General features: G+C 40.5%; 1 protein-coding gene across 6 annotated transcripts in view; it reads right to left on the bottom strand.

Annotated features, from left to right (window-relative positions):
• Window positions 1–20,291, bottom strand: part of TPX2 (TPX2 microtubule nucleation factor) — a 65,406-nt gene extending 45,115 nt beyond the window's left edge. For 3 of the 6 annotated variants that reach the window (XM_022592744.2, XM_022592743.3, XM_022592739.2), the window contains exons 1-4: window positions 19,970–20,180; window positions 16,407–16,520; window positions 5,476–5,644; window positions 2,996–3,115 (exon numbers count right to left, since the gene is read on the bottom strand). In XM_022592744.2, the coding sequence (XP_022448452.1) occupies window positions 2,996–3,115; window positions 5,476–5,581 (226 nt within the window). In that variant the 5' untranslated portion in view covers window positions 5,582–5,644; window positions 16,407–16,520; window positions 19,970–20,180. The other 3 variants (XM_022592740.3, XM_089896669.1, XM_022592742.3) reach the window with 3 other exon arrangements.
• Between the last annotated feature and the right edge of the window lie 4,767 nt (window positions 20,292–25,058).

The following is a 25,058-nucleotide window of genomic DNA, read 5'->3' as shown; positions in this document are numbered from 1 at the left end:
AGCATTTCAAATTTATGGGATGTGGCTAAAGCGGTACTTAGGGGATATTTACAGCAGTAAACACATTAACAAAGAAGAAAGATTTCAAATCAATGGCTTCAGCTGCCACCTTAAGAAACTTTATATATATATTGAACCCCAAAGTAAATAGAAGGGAAATAATAAAGAACAGAATGGAAATCAATGAAATAAAAACCAGAAAAACAATAGGAAAAAAAAAACAAAACAAAACCAATGAAGCCAAAAGCTGGTTCTTTGAGAAGATTATTAACACTGATAAATCTTTAGCCAGACTGATTAGGAAAATAGAGAGAGATGACACAAATTACCAATATCAGAAGTGAAAGAGGTGATATCACTACAGAATTTATAAGTATCAAAAGGATAATAAGGAAACATTATGAACAACTTTTTGCCTATAAATTCAACAACTTGGATGACACAGACAAATTACTTGAAAGACAAACTACCAAAGCTCATTCAAGAAAAAACAGATAATTGATATCTGTTAAAGAAATTGAATTTTTAGTTAAAAACCTTCCTGCAAAGAAAACTCCAGACCCAGATGGCTTCACTGGTGAATTCTACCAAACATTTAAGAAAGATGTAATATCTATTTTACACAAATTCTTCCAGAGAAATGAAGACAAGGGAATATTTATAGAGTAAGGCCAACATTATTCTATCAAAATCAAACAAACGTATCATAAGAAAGGAAAACTACAGATCATTATTCCTCATGAACATAGATGAAAAAATTTTTAACAAAAAAATGTAGCAAACTGAACTTAAAATATATATAAAAAGAAAAATACCATCCTGACCAATTGGGGGTTCATCCCAGAAATGAAAGGTTGGCTTAAAATTGGAAAATCAGCATAACTGAGCATAGTTAAAGAATAAAAGAAAAAAGAAAAAAAATCATGTAAACTTCCTAATAAATGCAGAAAAAGCATTTGAGAAAATCCAGCTTCCATTACTATAAAAATTATCAGCAAAATAGGAATAGAAGGGAAATTCCTCAGCCTGATAAAGGGCATCTATGAAAAAACTACAGTTAACGTCATACTTAATGGTGAAAGCCTGAATGTTTTTGCCGTAAGATCAGGAATAAAACAAGCATGTCTACTTCTCTACTCCTATTCAGCATCCTACTAAAGGTGCAGTATGCAAGAAAGAAAAAGAAACAAAAGGCAGATAACATAATCACCTTTGTAGAAATCTGATGGAATCTACAAAAAAGATACAAACACTACTGAGTTTAGAAGATTGTAGGATATAAGATCGACATAGAAAAATTAATTGTATTTCTTTGTACTAGCAACACAATAGAAAGTTGAAATCAAAATAGAGGTCTGAAAAGTGCTTTGAGAACACAGATAAGGGGAATCAATTAGAGAAAAAAAGATATTTGAGCTGGAACTTGAATGATAAGTAAGGACTTCTCAGTTAGATTAAAGGTATTCAAGGCAGAGGGAATAGCACTGAGACAGGTAAGAATGTGTGCTAACAAAGAACAAAAGGACTCTGCGGGGCCCAAGAGGTATACATGCATGGAAGCAGTGTACATGGCCTTTGCCACATGATGGGCCATGCAGAGGTCTCTTGCTCTGGGGCTTACTGCTGATATAACAGTCTTAAACTGAAAGTGGTCCAGACAAACTAGGTACATTGCATCCTCTTTCAATTCAAAAAGAGCACAAAGACCATCAAAGCAACAGAAAATCTGCCACACTTCTAAGCACCTCAAGTGAAACGTGCACATAGTTCTAACCTCTTATGCAAGAAAGATGGATGTAAAAGTTCAGGATCCTTGTCCAGATCCCAAATTCAATAGATATCACCTGTACTCATGAATGAACTATTTAAAAGTCAGCCTAGGGGGCTTCCCTGGTGGCGCAGTGGTTGAGAATCTGCCTGCTAATGCAGGGGACACGGGTTCGAGCCCTGGTCTGGGAGGATCCCACATGCCACGGAGCAACTAGGCCCGTGAGCCACAACTACTGAGCCTGCGCGTCTGGAGCCTGTGCTCTGCAACAAGAGAGGCCGCGACGGTGAGAGGCCCACGCACTGCGATGAAGAGTGGTCCCCGCTTGCCACAACTAGAGAAAGCCCTCACAAAGAAACGAAGACCCAACATAGCAAAAATAAATTACTTAATTAATAAACTCCTACCCCCAACAACAACAACAACAACAACAACAAAAAGAGTACATGTGAATTCCAGAGTTTACTTATGAGGAGGTTCTATAAAAAAAAAAAAAAAGTCAGCCTAGCAACTCAGACTCTGCAAACTACACAAGTTCACTGAAAACAGCTATTTTCTGATATGGCCCTCTAGTTATTGGTGTGACTGAGGCTAGTTTCAGATTTACCCATAAGATTAATTTTCAAATGTTCTAAATTGATTGTGGTGATGACTGCACAACTATGCTGTGAATATATGAAAAAACATTGAAATGTACATTTTAAGCAGGTGAATTGTATGATATGTGAATTATATCTAAATATAGCTACTATTTCAAAATAAGAATCATTTTTGAGGATTTAAAGAATACTTTTGTTTTAATCAAATAGACAGTATCTTGCAGATTTAGTAACTACTAGTTTAAGTGTCAATCATCTTTTAAAATCAGATACATGACTCAAAGAATTCTTGTACAGTTAGCAAGCAGTACGTTCTTCCCTCCTGCTGTTTTGTTTCCCAGCCAGACCGAGGTTAGGTTACATTAAATCTAGTCATAAAAAGAAAATAGTTATATATCTGGCAATAAAATTCTATGTTAGCTTAATTTCCAAAAGACTGGAAAAAAAAAAGAATGTAGCACATCATTAGTTTCACGTTCACCATGAAATGAATAAATGAATTAGCACATTTCACCAATTAAAATCCAAGGGATACATCATTTAGGTAATTTCCCCAGATCCCTCAGGTTCCTAATATACTGTTCGACCATTCTGCCAAGCAGCTTTTTTCTAAGATGTTCTTTCTTACCTGGTCTCAAAGGTGTGACATCTTGCTGAAGATTAGCTGTTCTCAGAGGAGTTTTGCCCTGAAAAAGCCCTCCTGTACCATTCTTCCCAGGAAACTTATTCTCCAAATTGGCCTTCTCTTCTGTGAAAAGGTAAAATCACCATCGTGTAAACAATCAGCAAAGAAAGCAAAATAAATTAGTGCCATACACTTAATATGGGGCCTAAATAAAGCCTCTTTCCAGTATACTTCTAACTCATTTGCAAGTACCAGCAAAGTTCTAGTGATCAAAAAGGAATAAGTACATATTATATGTCAGAGATAGCGACTGCAAAAACTATCACTAAAACACTGGCAACACTGAACAATGTATTATAGAAAAGAAGTGCAGACTCTGCATTGTGGATAGCTCCTTATCTTTGCTTGATACACATTCAGGACCATACAAGCATAAACTGGTCTTATCTACCACCTAAATACAGCATGTTCCTCTTAAAGAAAACTGTATCCAGCAAGACTTGCAAGGCTTACAAGGGACATCTGATAGTCTAATTGTGTTGAGGTTCTTCCTCAACTAGGAGAGTGTGGGGTGTATGAGTATGGAACGGAGTTAGGCTCTCTTAAGGAGTTTTATCTTAGGTTCTGCTGTGCCCAAAAGCCAGTGCAAAACAGTGAAAAGTGTGTTCTACCAACAGCCTACTGATAGAAATTTTAGGAATGTGGCGAGCCCCAGCAATAACTCTGTGAATGTACACTCTGATTGCAAAACTGTGTAAAAAGATTTGATTATTTGGAAGAAAATTAGAAAGTAATATATTAGAACTAAGGTGATTTTGAAAAAAATAGTGGGATTCATTTTTTCTTCTAAACTGTATCTAATAGTATTGTTATATTAATATTTCCTTTCTTGTTTTCAAGAAAAACTTGGAAAAAGAGATAGACAACTCAGCTATTTCCTCAGGGTTTCTGTGGGCCAAGGGCATGGGGAAGACTTCTGTATGGCAGCTGGCCGTCTTATCCACCCTTCCTCCTACACCACGCCCAAAAGACCCCTCCTCTCAGGATACCCACTGGATTTTATTAGAATCCTTTTCCAAGAGAATGGCATATGCCATCACATTTGGACACTGCATTATAAGTGTTAAGTACAGCTGCAGTGGACTAATTTCTATCCCCCATCACATACTGATTTCTCTTAATGAGGAGGATAAGGACATGAAATAGAAGAAAATGAAGGAGCCCCAGCAAATACTAGCCTCACATATCACTGGGCTCAGATGTTATTCCAATGTAATATAAAAACAAAACCACATCCTTATTTGTTGACCTGGTGTCAAAGTTTGTGTCATATCACCTGCCCCTACATCAGGCAATCCTATCTCTATTTGGAGATTGGGTTCTGAGTAGCATAATCCCTCCATTTAAAAATGAACTGGGGGGAATTTCCTAGAGGTCCCGTGGTTAGGACTCCCTGCTTCCACTGCAGGGGGCACAGGTTCAATCCCTGGTCAGGGAACTAAGATCCTTCAAGCTGTGTGGTGGGACCAAAAACTAAAAAAAAAGAACTGGGGAGAAGCAGCAAGAGGGAGATGAGTATAGTTATAAAAGGACAACACAGGATCCTTGTGATGATAGAACTGTTTGATATCTTGACTGTGGCAGATCAACAAACCTACATAGGTGATAAAATTGCATAGAATTTAATACACATAAATAAAAATAAATACAAATCAAACTGAGGAAATCTGAGTAAGACTGTCAACATCCAAGTTCAGTTGTAATATTATACTCTATGCCCAGTGACAGTAGAGCAAGTTTTTATGTGACTGCCATCACTACAGACATGTCCTAGAACTTCACTCAACTTTGTTTCATCTAGATTTTACCATATGTCCCTAAAGCTTAAATATTTGTCATTCTTAACTGGAAAACATTGATTTCTACTGATAGTCCATTCCCAAAATACTGGGCGTCTCGATTATTTCTATCATATCGTGGATGACAAAGTATCTTGGTGCAGAAAAGAATTTATATTTTTTTAATTTATTTATTTTTATAAATTAATTTATTTATTTTTGGCTGCGTTGGTTCTTCGTTGTTCTGCGCAGGCTTTCTCTAGTTGCGGCAAGCAGGGGCTACTCTTCGTTGCAGTGTGCAGGCTTCTCAATGCAGTGGCTTCTCTTGTTGCGGAGCACGGGCTCTAGGCACACAGGCTTCAGTAACTGGCACGCAGGCTCAGTAGTTGTGGCTCACGGGCTCTAGAGCGCAGGCTCAGTAGTTGTGGCGCACAGGCTTAGTTGCTCCACAGCATGTGGGATCTTCCCAGACCAGGGCTAAAACCCATGTCCCCTGCATTGGCAGGCGGATTCTTAACCACTGCACCACCAGGGAAGCGCAGGAATTTATATTTTGGTTATCTACAATCCCTTCTATTTTTGAAAGGTCTCCAGCACAAAGCAAGTCACTAACCCTTAAAACAACCAGAGAAAGCAGATACTTACCAAACCAGGAATCTATGTTTTGGGTATCTTCCTCATCATTCAAAGATGTAAAATTGATGAAGTCTGTTGGAGCATCATAGGAATAGGAGGTTGTAGCTTGTGACATTTTTCCCACCCTTGGTGCAGAACAGCAGGTTTGCCCAGTGTTTGTTTCTCAATAGGTCACCTCCTAAGGAAAGAAATAGTTCAGAAACTTGGTGGCACATTTATCTTAAGGTACTGATTGCTTAACAATTACTTTGCTTTTATGATCACATTTGCAATTCTGAAAATCACCTGGGCAGTATGCCTTACTTTTCAAATCACACTAATAGTTAACTTCGCTTTTGCAGTAACTTGAAGACACTCCTTGAGGTAAATATATTGGAATTAGAAAGAGGTCAAATTTGATGAATACCTACAACATGCCATGTGCTGTGCTAGGTGTTTTACATTCATTATCTTATTTTCCTCAATTTACCGTTTTCTCATTTCCAGTCTCCTCCACATCCAGTGTGCTTTCTCTCTGCCCTGAATAACCCAATTTCTGAAACACACCATTAAATTTTATACCTACCAACCAAAATCTTACTCATCATTCAAATCCAGTCCAATTCTCTGTAAAATCTTTCCCAGTTTCCACCTATCATACCTAATTGTTGCCTCTCCAAAGCCATAGTGCTTTTATACCATCTAATTTTATATTAGTTAACTATGCAAATGTCTCTCCTAGTAGACGCTAAGTTCCTGTAGATAAGGATGAATTTTACTCACTTGTGTATACCTCATCCATCAAGGTGCTTAGAACAGTACCTCATACATAGTAAAAGCTCAATATAGTTTTGCCAAGTACAGGTTTTTTCTTTAGAAATACTTTCATAAAAATACTATTCCTGGGCATGAAGAGAAAGACTTCAAAAAATACATAAAAGAAAAAAAAAAGTATATAAACGGCACAACATGCAGATTAGGTAAAAGAAACATGTCAAAGACATGGGTCCATCCTTACTTCGGCATACTTTGTACAGAAGTACTGTACTGTGTCCTCTGTGCTGTGGAAACCTGTGTAGGTTTAAAGTCAGCCCCCACTCCAGCCTTGTATGGTTAAGAAAATAGCTGGAAGTAATCTGAAAAATAGCCGAAAGGCCACACTCACTGATAAATAATTTCCCTATGAAACCCAATGAGCCATTTGTCTTCATCCATGAAATGAGATGTACTTAAAGTATTCTGTATCTTGGAAGAGAAGGAGATATCAGTAACAACTTGCATACACAGTTATTAAACTAAGTACCTTTCTGTAAGCCCTTATTTTAGAAATACATGCTCATTTTAAAAAATTAGATCACAAAAATAGTTTTCATAAAAATCTAGTGCCACACTGCTCCAGACACACACACAATACCTCTCTCAATCTCTCTCTCTCTCTCCACACACACACACACACACACACACACACACACGCACACATTTTGATTTTTCAAATGGGATCATTGACATTTTGAATCTGCTTCACATATCGTGAGCATATTCCTTGTCAATAAATATAGATATATCAGCAACCACAATTTACTTATCCCTTATTTTAGAATTTTCCCAATATTTTCACTTTAAAGATACTACTAGAAGAATAACCAGGTAGCTAAATTTCTGTACATATTCTTAATTCTTCCCTTAAGACAAATTCTTTTATTTATTATTTATTTATGTTTTGTGTTTTTGTGGGGTTTTTTGTTTTGTTTTGTTTTTGCAGTACGCGGGCCTCTCACCGTTGTGGCCTCTCCCGCTGTGGAGCACAGGCTCCGGACGCGCAGGCCCAGCGGCCACGGCCCACGGGCCCAGCCACTCCGTGGCATGTGGGATCCTCCTGGACCAGAGCACGAACCCGTGTCCCCTGCATCGGCAGGCGGACTCTCAACCACTGCGCCACCAGGGAAGCCCATGTGGGGGGTTTTGGCTGCATTTGGTCTTTGTTGCAGTGGGTGGGTTTTCTCTAGTTGCGGCGAGTGGGGGTTACTCTTCGTTGCGGTGCGCGGGCTTCTCCTTGTGGTGGCTTCTCTAGTTGCAGAGCACGGGCTCTAGGTGCACGGGCTTCAGTAGTTGCAGCACACAGGCCCCAGAGCGCATAGGCTTCAGTGGTTGCAGCGCATAGGCTCAGTAGCTGTGGCACGCAGGCTCTAGGGCACACGGGCTTCAGTAGTTGTGGCACGCAGGCTCAGTAGTTGTGGCGCACGGGCTTAGTTGCTCCTTGGCATGTGGGATCTTCCCAGACCAGGGATCAAACCCATGTCCCTTGCATTGGTAGGTGGATTCTTAACCACTGCACCACCAAGGGAAGTCCCAAGACAAATTCTTAAAGATGGAATTGCTGGCTCTTGACACATACTGTGAAAACATTCCTCAGAAGAGTAATACCCACTAGCATTACCAGAGAGGTGTGCCCGTTCTCTTCTGGGCACTAACAGCCCTCAGTGCTCATTTTCTCTATTTTATACCACTATACCTAGGCTGTGAGATAAATCATGAGATTAATTCCACCCAACCTCATTGCTGCTCAGTGGTTTAGCCATCATTTCATTAGCTTCTCTCAGTGGACTTGGGTAATTCAGAAGGAATTTGTTCTGACAGATATTTAGTTTATATAGTGACATCAACCTATACATCAGAGAACCTCATTCTCCCATGGTCTCTCTTATGAACTCACTGAAGCCACAACTCCACAGATACCTTTATAACAATGTGCCGACTGAGGAACTTAACGTAGAAATATGACATTTTGGAATTGGGAGGAATTTTAAATAACACCTAACTTTTTAAGTTTATAGATAAAGATTAATTAAAGTGAAACGGGGTCCTCCAAGATCACACAACACTTCTAATGATTATGGTAAAAACAGTTCCCAAAGGTGATTATACATGCCAGACACCATGTGGTACTAAATTGTACTATTTTAATAACCCTCAACAATCCTCTAAAGCATCAATTATTATTTCCATCCTAGAAGAGGAAGCTGAAGGTAAGGGAGATTAAAAGACTTCCCAATTATCATACAGTTATATAAAAGCAGAATTAGATCTAGAACTGAGGCCCCTGACTTCAGCACAGTGCTTTTCCTATATCGTTCTGCCCTCTCACCCTATGAATTAGAGAAGCATGTTAATGTAGTTATAGTCTCTATTTGCATAGAAAATAGTATGGTATTTCTTTCCAAGTAGATCCATTCTTCATAGTCTTTTGCCCTGAATAGAGGATTCTTTATTATCCTCCTTCTAAGTTTTCATTCTCCCCTATTTCTACTTTCATTATTCAGTTTAACTCAATAAGCTATTTATTAGCAGTCCACTCATATTACACACTTGCTAGAGGTCATAAATGTGGGCTTGATAATGTCGGAGCTCCTTTCTCACTAATATTCAAGGATGAGACAATATGTCTCATACAAAAGGTAGATCTAGTCTCAGACACAAAGGAATTAAAACCTAGACAGGAGTCCTATCACTCAATAAATAAGACAGTATAAATATTTAAATTATATAGTATAAACCATAAGTATAAAGAAAATTAGAGGGACTTCTCTGATGGTGCAGTGGTTAAGAATCTGCCTGCCAACGCAGGGGACACAGGTTCTAGCCCTGGTCTGGGAAGATCCCACTGCCGTGGAGCAACTAAGCCCACGCGCCACAACTACTGAGCCTGGGTGCCGCAACTACTGAAGCCTGCGTGCCTAGAGCCTGTGCTCCACAACAAGAGAAGCTACAGCAATGAGAAGCCTGTGCACCACAACGAAGAGTAGCCCCCTCTCACTACAACTAGAGAAAACCCATGTGCAGCAATGAAGACCCAACGCAGCCAAAAATAAATAAATTAGTTTTAAAAAAAAAAAAGGATGAAAATCAGAGATGACGTGGCTTAAGTCAAGTTATGATTAAATACTTTTCATTGAACAGCATCAAAACAGTAACAAGTGCACTGTAACAGAAGTCACCTCCTTGATTGCCAAGCTTCCAAGCTTGGGGTAGCCATGGGACAGTTCTGGCCAATGAGAACGATGAGAATCTGCTGAGGGATTCATAGGAAAACTCGTACTTACCTGATACAGCTACAGCCCTTGCTCCTGCCCTCTTCCTTCAGCTTTCTTCTTGCCTTGAAGGCAGATGTAATGGCTAGAGCTATAGCAGCCATCATATACACAGGAGTAAATGATTCAAGAGAATAACATACAATGGCCCTGATATCACTGAGCTATTGATCACTGATGATCAAATATCAGCAACCACCTACCTCTAGACAATAAAACTCTTTTCATATAGGCTGTTAAAGTCACATTTTCTTTCACTTAAAGCCCAAAACAATCCCAACATAGAAATCCAGAATTCTAGCCCTCTCCCTGGCATTACTTGATGTATATGATAACGGGCAAGTCACTCCACCTTTCTGCCTACCTACTTCCCGTAAACAAGTGAGAAGGTATTTTGAGTGCTATGAAATACACTACCGTATGATATTATCACTGCCTTTTGACCTACTGATACCTTTCCTCTCCTTGACCACATTTCTATTCAAAGGACATTGTTGAAAGATTCTCCAGCAATTGACAGTGGTTAAAATTCCCCTGCTGCAAGGAGGACGTTTTCCAGTTCTTGTGAACAAACATGCTGGAAGACATGGGAAAATCTTGGATTCCCATGATCTTAATGCCTAACCCAGGTCACTGGGAAGACTTCCCAGGCAGGAATGTAATGAAGACAACCAAAGCTGGGGGAGGGAAGAGGCAGGAATGTAATATGCAGCAACCCCACTTAGCCTCCTAAAAACTATGATTCCACCAAAGCATGCTGCTGAAAACCACCTGGAAAGTATTCAAATTTAAACCCTCACATCCTTTTTTCCTTTTTTTAATTATAGAGCTACACTGCTAGCCCCTGTGGAGGGCAATTTACATTTTTCTTTTTGATACATCTTGCCAAACGTAGAAATTTATCTTACAGATATGTATTTATACATATGTAAATATAAGAAAATTCACATAGCAGTGTTCATAAAAGCCAAAAACCTGAAAACCCCAATTCCACCAATAGATTAGTTGAATAAATTATGGCACAACCATATATTGAAATATTAAGTAACTTTAATATTAGATAACTTTACATATGTGATTTGTACAAAATGAGCTCCAAGAGCTACTAAGTGAGAAAAGCAAAATGCACAAGTGTGTGCTCCCATTCAGGTTATAAAAGAGGGAAAGGGGCAGGGTTTCCCTGGTGGCACAGTGGGTAAGAATCCACCTGCCAATGCAGGGGACAGGGGTTCGATCCCTGGTCCGAGAAGATCCCACATGCCACGGAGCAACTAAGCCCATGTGCCACAACTACTGAGCCTGCGCGTCTGGAGCCTGTGCTGCGCAACAAGAGAGGCCGCAATAGTGAGAGGCCCACACGCCGCGATGAAGAGTGGCCCCCGCGTGCCACAACTGGAGAAAGCCCTCGCACAGAAACAAAGACCCAACACAGCCATAAATAAATAAATAAATAAATAAAAATAAAATAAAATGTTCCTGTGTATTGACCTAAAAAAATAATAGCTATTAATTACTGAGTCCTTATGACAAGCCAAACAGTGTTTTCATATATTAACTCACTAAATCCTCACAATAATCCTATAAAGTAGGTACTGTTATTATCTTAATTTTACAGATGAGGAAAATGAGGCACAGAAAGATTTACTATTTGTTCATGGTCATGAAGCTAAGAAGTAGCAGAGCCAGGATTCAAACCCAGACAGGCCCTAAAGGGAGTGTCCTTATCCACTGCCTCTCATATTTATTTAAAAATAGATATTTATGTAGATCAATATCAAATGTCAAGGAGCGAGAGACAAAACCATTTACAGATAATAATAACTTCCAAATACTGATTGTCTACCTCAGGCCAAGCACTTTACGAGGCACTTCACATAAATCATCTCATTTAAACTGCATTAACAATGTATAAGGTAGATATAGTCATCACCATCTTACAAATAAGGAACTGGCTCAACTACTCCAGGATCCTGGTGATCCAGGATCACCAACTAGTATGTAGCAATATTGAGTTTTAAGACCAGGTTAATAGGATTCCAAAATCTGGGGTCACTATAATATACAGGGTTTTCCTATAAATATTCCTTCAAAAATGAGGCAAGTAGGGACTTCCCTGGCAGTCCAGTGGTTAAGACTCTGTGCTTCCACTGCAGGTGGCACGGGTTCAATCCCTAGTCGGGGAACTAAGATCCCATATGCTGCACAGTGCAGCCAAAAAAAATGAGGTACGTAACCAAATCTTACTAACCTGTTAGACAAATACAGAAATAAACTCTGCTCTATAGGAAAATTAAGTATTCCTGACAAGTTGTGCAAAAAGAACACTTTGGTAAATTAAAAACCCTATTCTAAGTATACCAGGAAAACTCTGAGCTGAATCTTCTCATAAACCAAAATATCACCCCTTAATTTCTCTTTTTCTAAGTTTGTACTCTTGCATATAAATTTTTGCTGTAAACAAGATGGAGGTTAGTCTGAACCTCTCAGTGGATATTCCAGAGTAGACTATTCACGCATCTGGAGGGATGTCCTCTGAGGTCTAGGACTGTATTTGATCGGTGGGGGTTAAAAGGCAAAGGGGGCTGAAACCTAAATATACCTTATCTTTATTTAGATGAAATTTTAAAACCAAAATACTATTTTTTAAAACAACCTCTTGCTGGAGAGGGTGTGAGGAAAGGGAACCCTCTTGCACTGTTGGTGGGAATGTAAATTGATACAGCCACTATGGAGAACAGTATGGAGGTTCCTTAAAAAACGAAAAATAGAACTACCATATGACCCAGCAATCCCATTGCTGGGCATATACCCTGAGAAAACCATAATTCAAAAAGAGTCATGGGGCTTCCCTGGTGGCGCAGTGTTTGAGAGTCCGCCTGCCGATGCTAGGGGACACGGGTTCGTGCCCCGGTCCGGGAAGATCCCATGTGCCGCAGAGCGGCTGGGCCCGTGAGCCATGGCCGCTGAGCCTGCGCGTCCGGAGCCTGTGCTCCGCAACGGGAGAGGCCACAACAGTGAGAGGCCCACGTACCACAAAAAAACAAACAACAACAAAAAAAAGAGTCATGTACCACAATGTTCACTGCAGCACTATTTACAATAGCCAGGACATGAAAGTGTCCATCGACAGATGAATGGATAAAGAAGATGTGGCACACATATACAATGGAATATTACTCAGCCGTAAAAAGAAATGAAATTGAGTTATTTGTAGTGAGGTGGATGTACCTAGAGTCTATCATACAGAGTGAAGTAAGTCAGAAAGAGAAAAACAAATACCGTACACTAGCGCCCTTATATGGAATCTAAAAAAAACACTATGGATGAACCTAGTGGCAGGGCAGGAATAAAGATACAGATGTAGAGAACGGACTTGAGGACACAGGCTGGGAAGGGGAAGCTGGGACGAAGTGAGAGAGCAGCACTGACATATACACACTACCAAAATGTAAAATGGATGGCTAGTGGGAAGCTGCTCCATAGCACAGAGAGATCAGCTCGGTGCTTTGTGACGACCTAGAGGGGTGGGATAGGGGTGGTGGGAGGGAGGCTCAAGAGGGAGGCTCAAGAGGGAGGGGATAAGGGGATATATGTATACTTAGAGCTGATTCACTTTGTTGTACAAGAAACTAACATAATATTGTAAAGCAATTATACTACAATAAAGATATTAAAAAATAAACGACCTCTTTTTCAAAAAGCTTCTTTTGAGCTATCTTTTGGTCTAATACACCCCTTGCCCCCACCCCCCGACCAAAAGAGGGGAACAAACAGATAAATACATATCCATTGAGAAGTCTGATTCTCCTCAATAAAGAGTGATGGCACAAGTACATGAACAAAACCAAAAGTAACTACTGGGTTATGCTAGCGTCACTACGCTGCCTCTCCCACAAATAATAAATATTAGGATGTGAAACCTTCAAAAATTAAAGGACTGGGCTTCCCTGGTGGCGCAGTGGTTGAGAGTCCGCCTGCCGATGCAGGGGACATGGGTTTGTGCCCCAGTCCGGGAAGATCCCACATGCCGTGGAGCGGCTGGGCCTGTGAGCCATGGCTGCTGAGCCTGCGCGTCCAGAGCCTGTGCTCCGCAACAGGAGAGGCCACAACCGTGAGAGGCCCGCATACCGCAAAAAAAAAAAAAAAAAAAATTAAAGGACTAGTGGGAAATGGAACAGGCTAAGGCCAAAGCTAACTGTTTAAATGAGAGCCCCAAGCAAGGTGGAAATGGATGCCTTCCTGCACCGCTTAATCAAGATTGAATTTCTGTCAACAGGTTTCACTGAAAAAAAAAAAAAAAGGCACATGCGTCAACCACATTGCCCCACACAAATCAAGCTGCCAAGCAAGAGAATTGGCTTCACATTTCAAAATTATCTGAATCCACCGCAACTTCAGACTCTTGCAAAACTAGAAACATTCTGAGTGAAGAAATAGCTCTTCCTGACAAATAATCCTATGATAGACAGGTAAAGGTTTCTCCCATATGTTATGAACTAGTTAGGTTCCTTTTAAAACTGCTTATCAAGTGCCATCCATCACATCACGTGGCTAATTTTTGTTTCCAAAAAACAAAGATTGAAAAGATATATATAATCCTTTCCCTTAAGGAACTCACAGTAATTTTGACACAGGGTGATCTTTGCTGTGGAAGTGCAGAGAAGGGGAATAGATGAAGGAGGGTCAGAGAAGGCTTCCTGGTGGAAGTGATACATAAAAGATACAGATAGACCTGCAGAGTTCTACAGGCTAAAGATGAATATTGACTTTTTCTAGGGGAAGAAATAAATGGAAAGGGAAAACAAACAGGGGGAAGTACACAATTGAGGAAGATTGCAAAAGAAACAAAGTAACCTATTTCCACATTCATCTGAAATTAACCTCCAAGGGTCCCTGTCTCTCTTCACTATCAAACCAAAAATATCCAGCCATGACAAGCTCTGTAAATCAAAAGGTGCAGGTTCAGAGCGGGTGGAGGAAAGCTGTAAAAGGCTGCATTCTAAGTAAGGTTGAAAGAGACTAGCAGCTCCTGAGCAAAATGAAGACTTTGGTGTGATAAGTGATCTCAAGTACCTCACTATACAAGCTTGTGAACTGCGTATTGCCTAATTCTATTGGAGGAAAAATCATGAGTTAAATAAATGGTAATGTAATAGAATAAAAAGAGTAAGGCAAGATCTCATTAGAAGTGTAGTTAGTTAAAATGGTCCCATCCCAGGCAGTGCCATTTCCCCAGGGACACCCTCTCTTATTTTCACAAGGGATAAGAGATCCTGTTACACTACCACAAGTTAGAGTTGAGTTATTGTCATCTTAACCAGGGAGAAAACACCTACATTTCTTTTTCTTGTACATAAGGATTAGCAGGAGACAGTAAATGGCAACATAATACAGACAGCAATTTTAAATGTTCATCAAAGTCACAAACTAAGTCTGAAGGAAGTTAATGGACTTTGTGTTTCCACATTTGTTTGCTAACTTCTATGATGAAATCGGATCTATTTACAGAAACAGATCTATGAAGCTTGCAAAATTGGGTCATTTTAAAATCCAGTGACAATCTCTCACTGTCCAAGCACTTAGAAGTCAGCACAGGACACATGGACACTTGTTCTAATTCATCACTGTCCAGAAATCTCAAGCAAATACATTTTTCTACCATTTTCCTCCCAAACTTGTGAGTTTCTTATCACTGTTTTTGAAGGATTACAAATTCAGTTCCGCTTTTTTTATTCATCCACAGAACTCTACAAACCATAATCCACTCTTACATGACTAACAGGACCTGGATAGAAATCAAAGATGCCATTTACCTCTAGGCCAAATAACAACACAGATCTTTTTAATACCAAAGTTTTCTGATGTTCCAAAAGTAAGAAGCTGAAAGAGTTTGTAAGGGTTGACAGTGGGGCTACAGGAGGTCACAATCCTAGTCAAATCTCAATCATTCAGTCTTGTAGAGATTTATATCCCTCAAAAGGTATCTGATTTGGAAAGGAGACAGACAGAGACACACCCACATACACACACACCCTAAAAAAGTGATAATCAATGAGGTGGCAGGGAGTGAGGTAGACAATGAGAGGGTTGGAAGGTTTTTAACTATAAACCTTTTTATATTATTTTGATTTTTGCACCATTTGAATCTATATTTTAAAAATAAAAAATTGTGCCTGTGTGAACATACACTGCTGGTGGATGTGTAAATCAGCACAATTTTCCTATAAAGCAATTTGGTGCTACATACCAAAGTCTTAAAAATACACATTCTTTGGGACTTCCCTGGCAGTCCAGCGGTTAAGACTCCGCGCTTCCAATGCAGGGGGCACGGGTTCAATCCCTGGCTGGGGAACTAAGATCTCACATGTCACACGGCCATAAATAAATAAATTTTAAAAATTAAGAAAATAAAAATATGCATTCTAAAAAAAAAAAATATATATATATATATATATATGCATTCTTTTTGACCAATGGTTCCACTGGGTAAAATACTATGGTAGAACGATATAATGGAATAATATATAGCCACTAAAATTATGTTATACAAAATTTTAATAAAATGAAAAAATTTTCATAACCTAATTATTAAATGAAAAAAAAATGAAGGTTATTAGAGTATGGTTTCTTAAAACCAAATATAGATACCCTCCAAAATTTGGAAAGAAATCTATCAAAATGCTAGCCATAGTTTATCTGAGAGGTAGGATATTGGGTGACATTATTTTCTTTTGCTTTTACATATTAAATAAATTTTCTTCCAAAATAAGTGTTACTTTCTAAAGATAAGCTAGTTATTTAAAGAATTTTGAAGCTAATATATTAATGTCCCCCTTATTCCTTTTTAATGTAATACTGTGGATACAGCTTTACCTGTGGTTTAATCGTCTGTCAGTCCACCTGTCTACAGGCTTGACTCAAAGTTGCAATATACTTTTTCACCTCTCCTGAAATCTTGAAGTCTAGAAAGTACTTCTTATCAAGAACCTGGAAGAAGCAGAAAGGTGATGAAACAGGTTCAAGTTCTTTGTAGTAAAAAAGGTTAACAGAGAACAGAAGGAGCTATAAAACCCCAACCCCCCAACCCGGGGTCCCCAACCCCCGGGCCACGTACCAGTACCAGTCCGCACAGCAGGAGGTGAGCGGCAGGCGAGCGATTGAAACTTCATTTGCCGCTCCCTGTCGCTTGCATTACCAACTGAACCATGCCCCCCACCCCCATCCAAACCCGTCCGTGGAAAAACTGTCTTCCACAAAACCAGGCACTGGTGCCAAAAAGGTTGGGGACCGCTGCTATAAAATACCAAGGATATCCACTCTTAAAACCAAAGAGTGCTTCTGAGAGCTAAGGTCTAAATAGCATGGATCCCCCCAAATGCCAGACTTCTTAAAAGATTGTTGTTTCATTAGTGTAAAAATGTTCTTCAAGTTTTTTAGTGTACATGTGCTGTTTCCCAGTATCTTTGTGGTTACATACTCTCACTTTAAAGCAACCTTTCTGAAACCTGCAACTTAGGAACACTGACATCAAGGGGTTGCAGTGCGCACTTCTATCCTATTCAAACATCAGGACAAAGAGTAGGCACACTCAAAATATGAAAAAACTTCTGCTACCCTTTTAAATTTAATAAAGTAGAAATAGGGATTTCCCTGGTGGTCTAGTGTGTAAGACTCCACGCTCCCAATGCAGGGGGCTGGGGTTTGGAACTAAATCCCGCATGTGTGCCACACCTAAGAAGTCCACATGCCACAACTAAGACCCAGCACAGCCAAAATAAATAAATAATAAATATTTTTTTAAAAACTTAGCTTTAAAAAAATTAATTAAAAAGTAGAAATAGCATTTTATAAAAATTTTCTAAAGTATGCTCCTACATACAATTTTATACCTTTCTCACTAATCTTTAATTTCCCCCTATAATCAAGTTTTTCTATGCAAACAAACAAAAACAGAACCCCTCCCAGTTATCTGTACTTTTTTCACAAAGTACCCTAGCTGCTGATCTGTCTCAGACACAGATCTATTCACAGAATTGATTGGCCTGTTCCCTGGTGGCGCAGTGGTTAAGGATTTGCCTGCCAATGCAGGGGACATGGGTTCGAGCCCTGTTCCAGGAAGATCCCACATGCCGTGGAGCAACTAAGCCCGAGCGCCACAACTACTGAGCCTGCACTCTAGAGCCCAGGAGCCACAACTATGGAAGCCCGTGCGCCTAGAGCCCGTGCCCTGCAACGAGAGAAGCCACCGCGATGAGAAGCCAGCGCACCGCAACGAAGAGTCATCCCCCGCTCTCCGGAACTAGAGAAAAGCCTGTGCGCAGCAACAAAGACCCAACGCAGACAAAAATAAATAAATAAATTTATAAAAAAAGAATTGATTGGCCTGTTCAATCTCCCTGTAGTAAATTCTGCTTCCTACCTTTACCCATATGGCAAAGAAAATTCAGTTTGCCAAAGGACATTTAAATCTCTCCTCCTCCTTTCTTCCCAAGCAATTCAAAAAGAATTAGGGGGCTTCCCTGGTGGTGCAGTGGTTGAGAATCTGCCTGCTAATGCAGGGGACACGGGTTCGAGCCCTGGTCTGGGAAGATCTCACATGCCACGGAGCAACTAGGCCCGTGAGCCACAACTACTGAGCCTGCACGTCTGGAGCCTGTGCTCCACAACAAGAGATGCCGTGACAGTGAGTGGCCCCCGCTCACCGCAAGTAAAGGAAGCCCTCGCACAGAAACGAAGACCCAACACACCCAAAAACAAAAATAAACCCAACCAAATATTAAAAAAAAAAAAAAAAGAATTAGGGAAGAGACCCAGGAAAGGCTGAGGAAAAAATACATATAGGAAATAATATAGGTGGATTCTGAACCTCTCCTGATACCTGAACAAGAAATGAAGGACCTTCCCACATAATCCTGTCTCCTGTTGAAGCTTAATTGCAGCTGCAGGATAAACTAACTTTATTAAGGTTGGAATACACAGACTTAAATAAGGTGGGCCAAAATAACTATTTTCTTTAAATGATTTGAAAGTTTAAACAAATTTACCAATCTAATTCAATATATCCAGTTTTTCATACCTGAAATTTTGTAGTCAATTTAGATAATGCCTTCTTGTCTTTCCAATTCAACAGATATTGAATGGGTGATTTCCATGCACCAAGACTGTTCGGGTTCCTGTCTAACTAAACTCTCCTTATCAAGAACGGTTTCTGTCCCACCTGCTTCACAAAGCCACCCTTGCCTGTTTTAAGCCTCACTGATCTCCCTCACCTCTAAACTGCCAGGGCGCTTACAATACAAAACAATAGAGCACTCAGATGCTTTCTTGTCTTGTTCTAATTGTCACTTGTCAATTTGAATCAGACTTTTGGCCTCAAGCATACCAGAAACCATTCATCTGTATACACACAGTATCTAATACTGAGCACACAGTACAACCTCAAAGGTCAATTAGTTAGCTAAGTGAGCTGGGAGCCACAATAATTTTGATCCCAAGAGTGCCAACTTAATACTGAATTGACACACCCACAGTACAACTCCAAAACAACGTAAGTTTGATTTAGAGGTGGCTTGACAGGGGGTGATACACTGAGGCCACAACACAAAAATATCCTTAGTATTGCAGCAAACAGTTTGAATTTTGACATCTGATGAGTGAGACAAATTGAAAGGCCATAGAATGTCAAGACAAGGTAAGGCTGAACCAGGGAGAACTCCAAGTGATGGTCTTAAAGCAAAATCAGCAGAGCACTCAGATGCTGTCTTGTCCTAAGCAGGACTGATAGGGAGGAAGTCCTTGGTACCTAAGTACTAGGAAACTGTAGGTGAGAAAAAGAAACCATGTATCAAGAAACCAGGGAGAAAAACAATCCTACAATATTACAGCCTGGTTCACTTTTCCTTCCCTCTCCGATCTATAAGTGTTTTAGGACAGGAAATTAGAAAAGCAGTAATACCTAGTGATACCACACAAAGGGGGAGGGCTGGGCAGATAGGGATAAAACAGAATGAATTTTAAATCCCCAAATAGAAAGACAACTCCAAGTGGAATTAAACTTGTCCTCAATTATGTTCTCACCTCATTTACCTTTCTATCTTGCACAACAGTTTTGAAATGTAGTTGTTTGAGGCCACATCTTTTTCCTCCACCAAATGCCACACATCTTGAGGGCGGGTGGGGCTACTGTATCACCCATTTCGAGAAATGTATCTAGATTACGGGCTTCAGCTTCCCTCCTATAAAGGAGGGCTAAGACTGGCACCGACTTCACTGGATTGGGGCGAAAATTAAATGAGAAAACGCAGAGTGCTTGGTCCGGTAAACGCTTATTTCATGTGTGCTGGGTAATAATATAATTGTCGTTACCGTTATCCTTAGCCCACAGCCTCCCCCCACTCCTCCTTCCACCTATTTCCCACGCCGGCCTCCGCCTCTACCTGTAGACACAGCCCGCTAGTCCCGGTCCGGCCGGGGAAATCCTGTCATGAAGGGAAGGGTGGGCGGAAGCCCGGCTCCTGCTCTGCGGGTCAGGTCGGCGCCCCAGCAGCACACCGTCCCAGAAGCTGAGCCCTCGAGGAGGAGGAGACCTCCAGCCACTTGGAAATCAGGGAGAAGTCTGCCCGGCGCCCCAGCTGCTCGCCTTTTCTCCCCTCGGCTCACCTCGCCTCAGCGCTGACAACCGACCGCCAGGAAGACCCGCCGCGGGACTCATTCAGTACCGTTGAAAATTTGAACCCAGACTCTCCAGTCAAACGCACCAATCAGAGTGCCGGGAACCAGCTATCCCAGCCTTCCGATTGGCCCTAGAGATCGTAGGGAGGCCGGAAGTCAGGATGAGGGACAAGAAAACAACCGGCCCCGGAGACTCCTGGGAAATGTAGTGCGACTGCGTGAGCCGGCTGCAACAACTCGAAAGAGGAAATTACCACAAGGCCCAGAAAGGTCGGCTACACACTGTTTGGGAAAGGTGGTACTACCCACCGAAGAGAGAGGGAGTCTATTTAGGTAACAGGCGCGCGTCCTGAACTTCCCCAAAACTTTCACGGAAGGAAATTCTTCATTAGTTTATAATTCTCCCTGTAGTTGTGCATCGTGCCTTTGATTATTCTTAGGAATTCACTTCGTTTTAACATCGAGTCCCCTGCAAGCAACATAGTCTCGCCCCCAGATTCTCTGCCAATCGTGAAGGAGTCTCTCAAACTCTTTATCCAGTCCTCGCCCCAATATTACTGGCTAAAGCCGGCGGCTTTTTGGAGGTTTGGTCTTTCACTTTTAATGCCGTCTGCATCCTTGGCTCTATTACCCTCGTATTGTAGAAGAGAAAACAAATGCTCACGGAAGTTGAGTAAACTTATCTAAGATCACATTTTTTAAGTAGAGGAGATGGGATTTGAGTTAAGAACGTCTGATCCTATATATCATCAATAGTCAATTAGAAGATAATAGCAACAACAAGAACAAAAAGATCAACGTTCATAATAACGAAAAAGGCAACAAAGTTTTTAAAAATAAGCCTAAGACCTTTACGGGAAAATTTAAAACTTCGTTGAATAACTATAAAAATAATTAAATAAGCTATAGACCTTATTAATGGATGGGGAGATCTAATATTGTAAATTCTCCATATTAAAAGTTCAAGGCAATTCCGATGAAAATCGCAATAGGTTTTGTCATGGAATTTGCCAAGTTGATTTTAAAATTCACATGGAAGGAAAAAAGCACAAGAAGTGGCATCTGAATTTTGAAAAATAATAGGGGGCAATCGCCATAACAGATCTCACAAATATTAACATACTACGAAATTATAGTAATTTTAAAAGTATCGTCAGTTGAGTCTATGGGGATACAATCAGCAAAATCCAGACGAGAAAACTCTACAGGACAAAAGATCTAGTATCTTCAAAAAATAAATAGAAAACACAAAAACAAACAAACAAAAAAAAACAGCAAGAGTTGGGTCTTTTTGTTTGTCTTTGTTTTTCAATATTCCTTATTTTTAGAGATACACATGGAAATGATGAGGATGAAATGACTCTAGAATTTGCTTCAAAATAATCTGGAATATGCCAGAAAGGGAAGCAGATGGGAGTATAGATGAAACAAGATTCACCACAAATTGATAATTGCTAAAACTGAGTGACAGGTTCAATATACATATATACATACACATACATATATGCATTTGAAATTTTCCACAATTTTTTTAAGCAGGGTATTGGCATAGAAAATTTTTTTAACAACAAAAGATCAGTAGAAGAGTTTAAGGGTTCAGACACAGGCGCATGTATATCAGAATTTAGTAAATGCTGAGTAGAATTTCAAATCAGATGGAAACAAATAATGGAGTTAGGACATTTGCTTTTCATTTGGGGAAAATATTATGTTAGATTTTTATCCAACACCGTTTACAAAAACAAATTTCAGATGAATTAAAACCCTAAAGATATTTAAAAATTAAAAATTTTAGGGACTTCCCTGGTGGTCCAGTGGGTAGGACTCCACGCTCCCAATGCAGGGGGCCAGGGTTTCATCCCTGGTCAGGGAACTAGATCCCAAATGCATGCCGCGACTAAGGAACCTGCATGCCACAACTATGAGCCCACATGCCGCAAACGGGGGATCCCACATGCCACAATTGAGGATTCTGCATGCCACAATGAAGTTCCCGCGTGCCGCAACTAAGACCCAGTGCAGCCAAAATAAATAGACTTTTTTTAATTAAAATTTTTAAGTTAAAATATATGTTTATGACATCGGGTAGGAAAATTTTAAGTAAGACATAAGGGGAAAACTAAGACGTAAAGGAAAAGACTGACCAAACCAAAATTTTAAAATTCTGTTTGACAAAAGAAAAACAAACAAAACTGAAGGATAAAATATTTCCAACACATGTAACAAAGTATTAGAACCTAAAATGTAAACAACAACAACAACAACAAAAACTCTTAAGAATCAGTGAGAAAAGGACAAAAGCTCAATAGGGGGAAAAAATGGGGAAAATAGGCAATTCTTAGAAGAAGAAACAAAACTGGCCATTAAAGACATGAAAAGGTGCTTGGCCTCAGTAGTAATACTGAAATTAAATTTTAAACTTAATTTAAACAAAGAAGTACCATTTTTCACCTATCAAACTGACCAAAATTAAAAGTTTGATGGTATCAAAGATTTACAAGGTAACTCAGAAGGTTGGGGAAAAGGATGCGTTCAGCTGCTTTAAAGGGCAACTTGGCAACACATATTTAAAATGTCAAACGTGTGTGCCCTGTAACCTAGCACTTCTATTTCTAGGTTTAGTTCCAAGAGACACACTTATCAACTTTCCACGGAGAAACAGAGGCACAGTCACTGCAGCATTTACTGAGCACCTACAATGTGCCAGTCGCTGTGCTAAATGTGGGGATATAGCAGTGAAAAGACAGACAAAATCTCTGTCTTCAGGGAGCTGACATTCTAGTGGAGAAGACAGACACTAAACAAGGTGAATAAATAAATAAGTAAATAATATCTCATAATAAGAGATGATAAATGCAAAGCCATGACAAGAAGCGGAGGAAGGGAGGGCTGGACAGGGACAAAGGGAGGGCAGGGTCTGCCTAGGCTGTGGCTGCCCACCGACCTCAAGGTACGTGCAGGGCCACTGGTAGGGGTGGAGGTAAAGGTACTTGCTTTATATTAGGAGGGAAGGGGTATCAAAGCTGTGCTGTGTCCAGGGCCTGCTAGGCAGAAAGTGCTCAGTGAGTGAATGAGTGTATGAGGCAATGCCAGGAGGCCAGGATGTGTGCAAGATCTTCCCAAGTCCTTCCAGATTAACAAGAGGTAATAAGCCTGGCCCAAAAGATTCCTCTCTTGTCATTCCTTCTGCATCCATTGTAGTGTAGGCTGGGTCTCAAGTTCCCATTATTTACGAATGGGAGACTTTAAGGTCTGAAATCACCAAAGCAGAATTTTAGACCTGGAAGGAAGCGCAGACATATCTGGTAGACCCTATCCACAATTTTAGTCATTACTCTTTTGTTGATTTATTTTGTATATTTATTTATTTATTTTCTTTATTTTTTTTTTGGCTGTGTCGGGTCTCAGTTGCAGCATGCGGGATCTTTCGTTGCTGCGTGCGGACTTCTCTCTAGTTGTGGCGTGCGGGTCTTTCTCTCTTTAGTTGTGGCGAGCCAGCTCCAGAGCGCGTGGGCTCTGTAGTTTGTGGCATGCAGGCCCTCTCGTTGAGGAGCGCGAGCTCGGTAGTTGTGGCGGACGGGCTTAGTTGCCCCGTGGCATGTGGGATCCTAGTTTCCGGATCGGGGATCGAACCCACATCCCCTGCATTGGAAGGTGGATTCTTTACCACTGGACCACGAAGGAAGTCCCTCAGTCATTACTCTTTTGGCCTTATCCATGTGAAAGGGGTTTGCAATTATAAATAGGGTAGCTCAGGGATGTTTGAACAAAGACCTGAAGGAGGTGAAGGAGTAAGCCATGCAGATATCTGAAGGAAGAATGTTCCAGGCAGAGGGAACAGCAAGTGCAAAGGCAGGAGCAGAGAGGCATGTTTTAGAAATAGCTAGGAAGTCAGGGTGACTGGATCAAATGGACAAGGAGGAGAGTATCAGAAGATGAGGCCAGAGATATTCTGGGGCAGGATGCAGACCAACTGGGCCTTAGTAAGGAAGCTGATTTTTACTCTGAATGAGGTGGGAGTCCTGGGAGGGTTTTGAGCATTGATTTACTCTCTACTTTTAACAGGATAACTCTGGCTGCTGTGCTGAAAACAGGGGGAAGGGGAACAAGAGTGGAAATAGGGAAATCAATTAGTAGGCTGCTGCGTTGTAGTTGTGAAAAATTGGAAACCACCTAATGGTCCATTAGTAGAGGGGGGGTTGTTCAATAAACTGTCTATAGGATGGAATACTAAGCATCAGTTCAAAAAGAGTTTGGGGGCTTCCCTGGTGGTTGCGGTGGTTAAGAATCCGCCTGCCAATACAGGGGACACGTGTTCAAGCCCTGGTCCGGGAAGATCCCACATGCCATGAGCAACTAAGCCTGTGCACCACAGCTACCAAAGCCTGCGCGCCTAGAGCCCATGATCCACAACAAGAGAAGCCACCACAATGAGAAGCCCGCGCACCGCAACGAAGAGTAGCCCCCATTCACCGCAACTAGAGAAAAGCCTGCACACAGCAACGAAGAGCCAATGCAGCCAAAGATAAATAAATAAATTTTTTTAAAAAAACGAGTTTGATAGATCTGGACTGATATGGAGATAATGTTTGAGACACATTCTGGAGTTAAAACACAAAGTGCTGATTGATTATGGGTGGTTTTTTTTCATTATGAAACCATTATGGGTTTTTTTTTTCTGAACTTTAAGAACTATATTTTCTTACTGAAGTATAGTTGATCATAATGTTTTTTAAAAATATGCAAAACAGTGTACCACTTTTCCCATGGGTGTGATTAAGTATTAACAGCTAGCACTTACCTGGCACTTACCATAGGCCAGGCACTGTTTGGAGTACTGTGCACATAGTTAAC

Source organism: Delphinapterus leucas, chromosome 15, assembly GCF_059928025.1.
Source record: "Delphinapterus leucas isolate spDelLeu-1000000601 "Yukka" chromosome 15, BTC_Dleu_Yukka2, whole genome shotgun sequence".
NCBI lineage: Eukaryota > Metazoa > Chordata > Mammalia > Artiodactyla > Monodontidae > Delphinapterus > Delphinapterus leucas.
This window is presented reverse-complemented; position numbering and strand designations above follow the sequence as displayed.